The sequence below is a fragment of the Mytilus edulis genome, chromosome 7, assembly GCF_963676685.1.
Source record: "Mytilus edulis chromosome 7, xbMytEdul2.2, whole genome shotgun sequence".
Classification (NCBI taxonomy): domain Eukaryota; kingdom Metazoa; phylum Mollusca; class Bivalvia; order Mytilida; family Mytilidae; genus Mytilus; species Mytilus edulis.
This window is the reverse complement of record NC_092350.1, coordinates 73,473,945-73,485,421: the sequence shown is the minus strand read 5'-3', so window position 1 is coordinate 73,485,421 and position 11,477 is coordinate 73,473,945. Positions and strand designations below refer to the sequence as shown.

The 11,477-nt window shown below is 32.2% G+C and overlaps 1 protein-coding gene across 1 annotated transcript; it reads left to right on the top strand.

The window, feature by feature from the left end:
* The first annotated feature begins 530 nt into the window (after window positions 1-530).
* Window positions 531-11,231, top strand: LOC139482171 (uncharacterized). The gene is made up of 6 exons (XM_071265872.1): window positions 531-1,027; window positions 1,980-2,051; window positions 2,764-2,850; window positions 5,681-7,418; window positions 7,823-8,096; window positions 8,774-11,231. The coding sequence occupies exons 1-6, from the start codon at window positions 616-618 to the stop codon at window positions 9,518-9,520; spliced, it is 3,330 nt and encodes a 1,109-aa protein (XP_071121973.1). The 5' UTR covers window positions 531-615; the 3' UTR covers window positions 9,521-11,231.
* The last annotated feature ends 246 nt before the right edge of the window (window positions 11,232-11,477 follow it).

Sequence of the window (11,477 nt, the reverse complement as noted above, 5' to 3'; positions counted from 1 at the left end):
TTTGCAAGATAACACTTGAATTTTGTTTCTGTTGTGCTTTTTATGTTTCATAAGGTTGATATCTTCAGAATCTCTAAGCTTTTGCTTTGCAAATAAGTTTTAATGACATTTTGAGCATGTCAAAAAATCAAAAATTTTAACGAAAAAAAAGAAGAATTCCAGGCAGAATATACTATTTACTTGTCAACGAACTCCTCAATTTTATCTTAAAGTTACTGGTATATAGAAAATAATTGAAGGAAAAAATTTTAAACACAACATTATTTTTTTAAAGTCAAAATTGAGAAATTCAAGGGTTTTAGATAAATTTAATTATCAAAATATTTTTCCTAGCTTAATCCAATATTCATATACTATAGTTTTTATTAGGAAATAACAGTTTTAATTTCAAATATTTATTTGGTAGATATATTTGATTTAATTATAATTTCAAACTTATTCTTTAATTTCTGTCTGTACAAAAAATAAGAATAAACCTTCATGGTGCCCCAGTAAAAGATTGATTTACCTCCCCTGATTGTACTCTTTAATGTTTACATTGGAGACAAAATGGAACCACATCTTCTGCTGTATTATTTCATGGACAATCTGTAAATATGTAATTAATGCATAACTATGCAGTATGAGAAAAAGAATGAAATGAAATGTACATTTGCTTATAAATCTGAATGTGGTCAATCATTACATTATGCTTCAAATGTCCCGTGTATCCCTATAACAAAATGTGACAAACCCACAAGTACCCATTTACGTAGTCTTGGGTGTAACTCCACGGACTATGAACTACCAGAAGGGCTTTTAATATTGTACAGAAGTGGGATATTTTCAATAAACTGTTCTTCATGTGACATTTACATATGCCCGAAACACAGGGATGATTTTGGAATATATTGGAGGCGTCAAACGAGAAAGTGTCAGTCACCTACACATCCATACCAGAGTGTTGCAAAACCAAACAGAGGCATACCAGCATCAGTATGCAAAGAGCTATGGATGACAAAGAGAATATCTCTGCCAGTTGGTTCAGGTAAAAATTTCTAGTATGATTTAAAAGTGATAAAATTTCTTTAGATAAAACTTTGTATGGAAAAGGGGGAGGGGGTTATACATGTACATGCACTTCATATGAAATACTCGATGAAATAAAATTCTTACAAAACATCAATGTCATGGGTAAAAAAATATATGGGAGATACTCTTAGACAATTTGTTTGTGGTGGTGGTGGGTTTTTTATTTTTTTTTTGGGGGGGGGGGGAGGGGTGTGGCTATAATTACTATGCATATGTCATGTATGTCAACACAGATTGGTACAAATGTACATGTACATCATAACACTGACACAGATCAACAGAAACTATCACCTCACTGCAGGTGTTATATAGACTGAGCACTGGTCAGAGCAGAATCATTTGAAAACTGACTCACAACAACTGTGATGAACTAAGCTATCAAATAATATTGATAACAAAATCTGCCATATGAATCAAATTTTCCTGTCAAAATTTAGTCAACAATCACAAAGAAGTTTACCAAATGTTACACACATTTAGCATGATTTGACTTCCACAGGGCACTTTAAGATATATTGAATTTACAAATATGACTATATTATGAGTCAAACTAGAAAAATGTAAATACACATTTTAATTATCAAAATTTTTTCATGATCTACATGTGCAAGCTTAAGGTCCCTATATAAAATAATAATTTTAGTCACTGTACATGATGTTATGGTATGAATTGTTTTAACTCAAAAATGACTTGAGACAAAGTTTGTATTTTGTCTTTCAAGCCTACAATTATTATTAGAGTTTAAACTACATGTACATGTACTAAGTGGAGGACATCTGTTTTAGAATTACTACATTTTTATTAAAATTCTTTGTCTGCAATACCTACTTATCTTTGGGTACTATGTGTAATATTTATAATATACATATATACATGCATCATTGTAAATTATTTCTCTTTCTTTTAGGAATATGTTACTCGTGCATCAGAAAGTATCCTGTATCTCAAGACAGCAAGCAGGCTTTGATAACCGATATTGGTATGTACATGCTTGTAGATGAAGTAAAAATAAATGTGCCTAAGTGTACTCCTTACTTCTTGAAGTGGGCAAGGTACATATTCAAGAATATATATATTGAGATGGGGTTTAAATTTAGTATGGAAATGTGGAATATATGTCAATGAGACAATAACCCAACCAAAGAGCAACCAACAGCCAAAGGTCACCAATGGGTCTTCTACGCAGCGAGAAAATCCTGAACTTGGTGGTCCTCAAAAGTTGTGTACTAGTTACTGAAAATTGACATCATACTAAACACCAAAACATATTTATAAATGAACTGTCTGTTTTAAAATAGGTTTGTCCTTTTTTTCCGACTATGCAGTTCCTGAACAGGCTGATTGAATTTATGAAATTTTATTATAATGTCATTGTGCACCTCTTGTTTAGACCTTTTTTTGTCCTAAGTATTTTTGTGGTATTTTTTTGTGTGGATTTCTAGCTATAATATGCCTGGTTACATTTATATAAAAACCAAGGATATGGGGTACATGTATCCATCATTGACACAAAATTAGTTCATGCACAGCCAAAAAACACACAAAAAGCAAAGAAATAGCGCTTTTTCCACTGCTGTTCATCCAAAGAGTCCCTAGCACTTGGCTTGGGCATAATTCTTTACAAAAATAACAACCACAAAAATAAGTTTACAATTTATATTTTTGTTTTCATTATTTTCATAATGTTTTAGGAAAATTTTACGACAGTTCAGAAAGACTATCCACAACAGAAACAGGAATTTCAAAGGCAGAAGAATCTGATAATTTAGCTTTCACCAGTAAGTGTTTACAGTACTATTCCTTTTCATAAATAAGTAAATATTCTGTCAATTCAGAAATTATTGCACTGTTTTTGTTAAAATATCAATTTATAACATATTATAAAAGAAAAACAATATTTTTTGGTTATTGACCTGGGACAATGAGCAATTGGGATGGGGGAAAGGGGGGGGGGGGGGTTGTAACATTGAAACTCGCATTTTAGGGCAAGAATCCTTCAACAAAAAAATCTATGATTTCCTTCTCTCAGATCAGAATATACATGTGCTTTCTTCAGTTCAGTTATAAAAAAACATCCTCTATCTCTATATCCCATCAATAAGTTTATCAAAGCAATCAGATCATTAATGTTTATGGCATATAACAAGTGTTTGCATCATTAATTTTTTTTTACCCACCTATATTAATTATGTTTTTCAGTCTATGCTTCTGTTGTCCGTATTCTGTCTGTTCCCTATTATATGATCTTTCTAATTTATATAGATATAGGAAGATGTGGTGTGAGTGCCAATGAGACAACTCTCCATCCAAATAACAATTTATAAAAGTAAACCATTATAGGTCAATGTACAGCCTTCAACACAGAGCCTTGGCTCATACCAAACAAAAAGCTATAAAGGTTCCCAAATTTATTAGTGTAAAACCATTCACACGCTTAATCCAAATCCAAATCTATATAAAAAGATGAGAAACGAGAAACACGTATAAATTACATAAACAAACAACAACTACTGTAGACAGATTCCTGACTTAGGAGAGGTGCAAACATATGCAGCGGGATTAAACGTTTGAATGATACCAAACCTTCACCCTTTTCTGAAACAATAGCATAACATCAGAACATAGCAAACCAAACAATAAAATATCAATTGGAAGGCTTAACTCATCAAAAACGTAAATTAACACACTATGAACGAATAAATTTGATTGCGATTCCTGAATGCAAATGCACAGTTAACAAAATTTCAAATTGATAATTGTATCACGTTTGCTGTCGTCAGAGAAGTCTGAAGACACTTAATTTCTGGACAATAACCTTAGATTTAGTGAATGGATCTCTATAAAATCTAAACACAAACTGACAAAGTTTGAAACTGAAAGAGTAAGGCTGGGATTGATTTTGGGGGTTACATATAGTTCTAACCATTTAGAAATTAAAGGGCTAAAAAGGTGTCCAAATAATCATTTTTAGCTCACCTGGCCCAAAGGGCCAAGTTAGCTATTATCATCACTTGGCGTCCCTCGTCCATCGTCTGTCCTCGTCCTGCGTCTGTCGTTCTTAATTTCTACAATAATCTTCTCCTCTGAAACTACTAGGCCAATTTTAACAAAACTTGGTCACAACCATCATTTGGGTATCTAGTTTAAAAAATGTGTCTGGTGACCCCCCCCCCCCCCCCCCCCCCCCCCCCAACTAACCAAGATGGTGGCCATGGCTAAAAATAGAACATAGGGGTAAAATGGAGATTTTGGCTTATAACTCTGAAACCAAAGCATTTAGAGCAAATCTGACAAAATAAAATTGTTTATAAATTGAAGATCTATCTGCTCTGAAATTTTCAGATGAGTCGGACAACTGGTTGATGGGTTGCTGCCCCTGAATTGTGATTTTAAAGAAATTTTGTCGTTTTGGGTTATTATCTTGAATGCTATTATAGATAGAGATAAACTGTAAACAGCAATAATGTTCAGCAATGTAAGATCTATATATAAGTCAACATGACCAAAATGGTCAGTTGACCCCTTAAGGAGTTATTGACCTTTATAGTCATTTTTTACCAAATTTTCATAAATTTTTATCTTTTACAAAAATCTTCTCCTGAAACTACTGGGCCAAATTTAACCAAACTTCTCCACAATCATCATTGGGGTATCTAGTTTAAAAAATGTGTGCAGTGACCCCGCTTACCAATCAAGATGGCAGCCATGGCTAAAAATAGAACATAGGGGTAAAATGTAGATTTTGGCTTATTACTCTGAAACCAAAGCATTTAGAGCAAATCTGACAAGGGTTTAAATTGTTTATCAGATCAAAATCTATCTGCCCAGAAATTGTCAGATGAATTGGACAGCCGGTTGTTGGGTTGCTGCCCCCCAATTGGTTGAAAAACAATACTTTTATAATGCATAGTATAAATTGCTTATTTCTTGACCAATTCCAATGGGGTTTTATTCTTGAATGCTTTGACATGCTAAATCGAACCATGTATTTTGAATTTTGATTTTTGGCTCTTTATTGAATTGGTCCACATAATGGTCCAAAATTTTACTAAAGTTTTATTTTAATATAAATAAATTTGGTGTTTTTACTGTGTTTTGATTGGTTAAAATTATTAGTTTTATTTTCAATGTTGTCAATTTTGATGGCGACACGCCCACTCTGACGTTGTGTATTCATACGCCTACATGTGTGTACGTTGTTTTTGTTAATATAAATAATATAAAAAGATCTTTGAGCCTTATTTTTGATAGAAATTTATTTATAATGAATGGCAATAATTTATTTTGATTTTATTGAACCATAAAACTAATTTTTGACTCTTCACATTTTACATAATCCGCTTCGCTGATTATTCAATGTGAAGAGTCAAAAATTAGTTTTATGGTTCAATAAATTCAAAATAGATAATAGCCATTCATTAAAAAAATTGAAAATATGGGGTTCTTTGATAATATATATATGCTTAAACTATACATGCATTTAAATTTTTGATAATGGGCCCTAGTTTCAAATTGGACCAAATTGGGGTCCAAAGTTAAACTTTGTTAGATATCAAAGTGTACCGTCCAAAGTTCTAAAAAAAAAATTATAATTTGATTTTTTTTCAGATTCAGAATGTGACTTTCTACTATCATCACAATCCACTCAGACATTTTCCCAGACCACAACATCTGATTGGGAAGAAGAAAACATGGCTCCAAGAGAGATTTTCAATGCTGCAATGAAAATGCTTTCCAGAAATTTTCCAGCCCTAAATTCACAGCTACAGTTGCCATGGACTAGCCTCTCAAAAAGTTCATCCTCATATTATACCAAAATTATTACAGAAGCTATCCAGCTGATTGCACAGTATGTTGCACCAGGTCAAGAAAATAATCTTTTGACAGATGTGTGCAAGAAGTGGATATCATTAAAAGAAGACAAACCTGACACAATGACTGAGGCACTGATTGCATCCTATCAACAGCAGAACAACAGATTAAGTCAGATGCAAATTTTATCCCTATTTGCAAATAAGCATACAAAGGAAAGATTAATGGAACTGGTACCAGGACTTAGTGTTTTTAAAATTGATGCTGCCCGAAGACATGCAACACTAACATTTCCAGGACAATTAATAAATCCACCAAAAGTCTACCGTTCCAGATTGAGCATGCCAAGAGTAATGCATTTCATTGAATTTATTTCTTGCCCTACTTACCATCAGGCTGTTGGTTATGGATCCAAGACCTTAAAATTGTCATCTGGATTAGAGATAACTATACCTAAGGTTGTAAGAAATGTAATTGCATCTAGACTTGTGAGTTCATACAGCCAATACTGCAATGATGAGGGTTATGAGTGCCTAGGCAGATCCACACTGTTTAACATTGTTAAGGCTTGTGCAGCATCACAAAAGAAAAACATGCATGGACTTGACAATATCACTTCTGAAGGTATGCGTGCAATTGATATTCTACTTAAAATTGTGTCCAAATTGGAAATGTTTGGTTTATCTTCTGAATGTGTAGTCAAGCTTAAATCATTACTTGACCATGTGAATCAACACCTGAAGTTTGAGATGAAGGGGCATGTGGAAAACAAATCAAAATGTGCAGAACACTGTTCTACATACAGCCTTAGTGATCCAACATCAAAATGTTTCAGCGACAAATGTGAGCATGACCATGACCAATCCTGTGATGACTGCTCTACAACAGGGGTACTGGATACAGTTATGTTGGATGCAGTATCATCTGTCAGAAACGCGATTCCTGCTGACATCCAAGAGGAGATAACCCATGACTTGCAGATATCCACTTTAAACTTATCAACTTGGAAAGCTCATTGTATTAGAACAGTACACCAAGAACAGGCACGTAGAGATGTACTATTACAATTAAAATCTCATCAATGTTTAATTGTAATGGACTGGGCAATGAAGTTCCTACCTATCAAACACAGAGAAACACAAGCTGATTTCTATGGGAAAAAAGGCATTGGTTGGCACATTTCTTCTGTAATAACAACTTCACAGATTTTAGGTGAATCACCTGCAACTCATACAGACAAATTTGATGTTCAAACCTTTGTCCATATTCTGCAGTTAGGAACTCAGGGTTGGTTCTCAGTTGCCCATATACTAACAGACTTGTTAAACCAACTGTCAGTCAGGACTACAGTGAAAGAGGTCTTCTTGAAGAGTGACAATGCAGGATGTTATCACTGCGCACCACTGCTTTCTTTTATTCAGCATCTGAACTCATGTTCATCCATCAAGGTTCTCCAATACAACTTCAGTGAGGCACAAAGTGGGAAAGACATCTGTGATGCCAAGACTGCTCATTGCAAAATGCATATGATCAGGTAACTTTTTTAAACAAATATGTTCATACCCTTTAGACAGTTATGATTTCAAGTCATATATAAATAATTTTTTAGGAGAAAATATAAGAAAAAAATAAATATTGGACAATGACATGAAGCAGCACTAAACCACACAATGAAAGAAGAGCCTTCAACAATGAGTAAAATCCCTGCCACATTTTTAATTATAAATGACTATGAAATTAAAAATAAAAAAAAATCAATTAAGCAACTAACAGCTTGATTCATGTACAAATCAATGAACGAAAATCATATAGGATATATAGCAATAAACTGTATCACAGGATTATGACTTGGGACAGACCCAGTATATTGCGAGGTTAAACCAGTTTGCTAGTTGTTGGTTAATGTCTTTACTTATGTACTTTCATTTTATTTTACAGGTACTCTGGAGAAGGACATGATATAGTTACACCACAAGACATGAGAGCAGCACTTCATGCAAATGGTGGGGTTAAAGGTGTATTGGCATCAGTGGTATCTGTGGACAATCAACACGAGAGAAAAATGTTGTCCAAAATTCCCAACATCAGTCAAATGAATAACATCACATTTCACAAAAATGGAGTGACATGCAGACGGGCCTATAAGATTGGTACAGGAAGCTTTTTGCCACCCAATCAGTTTAAAGATAGTGCAACATTGACTGGATTTATGGTAAAAAAAACATAACAATAGGAAGACGTTACAATTGTATGGAATATTGCATATGTAAAATTTACACTTCACTAATGTTTTAGATATCTGTTGTCTGCTTACAGCTTCATTTTCACAGTAAACATTTAAATTAAGATTAAAAAGGCTGCAAAAGTGAACCTTGTTTAGTATACATTAAAAAATTGAAAATAAATATATTATTAGTTTAGTGTAAATATTCTATAGTTTTATATATCCTGTTGTCTAATTTGTATTTGTATCTTCCTTAATATAAATGGCATAAATGATTTTTAATTAAGAACAGCTATATGATGCAGTCTGGATTTTGTCATTGTTGAAGGCAGTTGGTTGCCTATAATTGCTTACAACCACTTCATTTCATCTTTAATTAATTATTGTCTATTTGGCAATCATACCAACTCTTTTAATTTTTATACATTTCAACTTGCTTGACTTAGTTTCTAGGTCCAATTTTTTCAATAACCTGGATGGTAACTTAATGACATTTTGCACAAACAATTCTGTTATTGATACAAAATCAAGGTCATATGCACCTTAATTTACATTTGGTTTCTTTTTGGTCAATTTTTTATTGGCATTTTAAATTAAGTTAGTAGAATGCTAGCTTAATACATTGTATGTGTAATGTTTGTAATATGGATATTACTTCTTTGTAGGTTGAAGAGCCATTCCCAATCTTGCTTAACAACAAAGGTTCCTTGAAAATCCTCTCTGTAAGACCTGAAGAGCAAACTATTGAAGAAGTACCAAGGAATGATGGCCATGAAACTGATCAGTCAATTTCTGAACCAAATAACCAGTTGTATCCATGTCCTGATATGTCTTGCTCAAAAGTGTATACAAAATTATGTTATCTGGAAAACCATCTTTGTCTTGGTAATCATGTGTACAATAATAAAAAAGAAAATCAGTTTGACTCTATTAAAAAAGCTTGGGCTTCACAGTGTGTTGCAGTGGAGAGAGAACACAAAGTGCTTGTACGAGCTACAGCACCTTCAACTGTTTCGGTTTCTAACAATGAAGGCTGGGCATTGAAAACTTCTAAATCTGTCAAACGTTTCTCAACAAAAGTCAAAGACTACATATCTTCAATACATCAGTATTTTAACACAACAGGCAAACGACCAAATTTTGAGGATATAGCTGAAGAATTAAAAACTAAAAGGGATGATGATGGGAACAAAGTATTTAAGCAGGAAGAATGGCTTTCACCATCACAAATAAGAAGTCTGTTTTCGAACTTTGTGAGAAAGAATGCACAGTCTATTGAAATTCATACTGGTACTCAGAAAGAAACCAAGAATGATGAAGATCTTCAACAAGCCCTAGCTGAAATAGATGCGTTGGAGTATCATGCTGACATGGTCAATGTTGCTTTGGCATCTGAAAATGATTTTTCATAAACTATATAGTGCTGTATTCTTATGCAGATATTGTTGTTCACAATTATCCATTTTAAGTTGGTACCCAACACTTTAACTGAAATCAATTTGGCTCGTTTAATTTTGATAAAATTTTGACAAAGTACATGTATTTACTTTGATCCTTAAAGTTTGACAAAGATATAAAAATTTCAAAAAATTTGAACCAACTGTTTAATCAGAAAAAATACACTGGTTATATAGCAGTTTGACAAACACTTATTTTAATCATTGAGAAGCTTAATATTACCTAAACAACACAATGTAAGTAAAACGTTTAACTGATTTTACAAAGTTATCTCACTGTAGTGTTAGGTACCACTTTAATTGTATAGAATAACTTGAAAGTAGAAGACGTAATTAGCATAATTGATAATGGGACACCTCTCCTGGTATGTTAATTCTCAAATTGATATTGTCACACTTAAAGCTTGAAATACTTGAGTTTTTGCTTATTATTTGGGTTTTGCCCATTTTCTTTTCCTCTACGTACTGATGAAATATTAAACAAATGATACTTTAATAAGACAAATTAAATTGATTGAACACCTATGAGTATGTTAAAATTTTTATGTGAAATAAAAGGAAAGTAACTAGGGACAAAAACAGCATAAAAGTAATGATGAAATTTATAGAATCATTTTTTTAAGTGTTCAGAACAGTTTAATAGACTTCAGTAAGTACAAACAAATGTTCCGTTTGGATAAAAAAATATCAATCCTCAAACTAAAGCATGCAAGTAAGTAGTAAGTGTTAGTGGTATAACATTGTTCTATATAAAACTGTTGTAAATATTACCATGGGAGATAATTAGAATTATAGAGGACCAGATTTATCTCTTTGTTTTCACTAATCTTTATTTGATTACATGCAAGTTGTTATTTTTATTGTATGTCAAACACTATATTATTTATATGTTCAGATGTTGAAATTATTGCTACATTAAGGGACATACACAGACTTATAATAATGTGTTGGGGTCAGTTATGTTTTTCATGTTAAACAAATTCATGCTTTCTGCAGAAGAGGAGCGAGTGATATCAGATAGTCATGTAGTCGTTAATTAATGTTATTTTATTTTTATAGAATACAGCTGTTTGTGCTTTAAAAAAAACGTTGGCTATAAATTTAAGCAAGGAAAAACTAACTATTCATGAATTCTTTTTTAAATATTTTGAAACAAAGGGGGTTACTTTATTTTAGAAAATTGTGTATTTTTTTTGTTTTTAACCTCCTTATAATAAATTATCTCCCTTTTTGATAGAACTGTTTTAAAATGTGTAAATACATTATTACAATAGGTTCAGAATTTTATCATATCAACCTTTTCATGTTCTATTTATAATTCAGCAATATTTGATAAAGTACTTTCACAGAAAATAATTTGTTTTAAAAGGCAAAAAATGGTGTTAAGCCACCCCCTCCTCCCCTATCATTTTAAAGCAACCAAACATCATTTTCTAAATACTGTGTGTTTATTATTTCTATGTAGTCTGCTTTTTATTAATTTTTATGTAGACCAAATTTTAATATCTGGTAGAATTATTATTTTGCAATAATGTGTCATTTTTTTTTCCTTTGCTCAAATTTGTTGTCAACCAATAACACCATGATTTTTAATTGTCCATACCCACCGAGATATTTTAAAAGAAATATTTAATTTAATGTAGTTTCTTGTATAATCTGAGTAAAACCCCACTCCCAGTGTTAATTTTTAATAAGTCACTGTTTACTTTATTGAATCTTGAATTTTATCAATTTTTCAAGTTTGAAAAAAAAGGGGGGATAGTGGATTGGATTTTTTTTTTATTAATATTCAAATGCAAAGCAAAACCTGTTATATGGTAGCAATTAAGACTTGAATAATTGTAAAAAAAGCAAAAAGAAAGAAATAAAAGTGTTATCTTAGTATATACAACCCTATGAACTTTGGCATTTT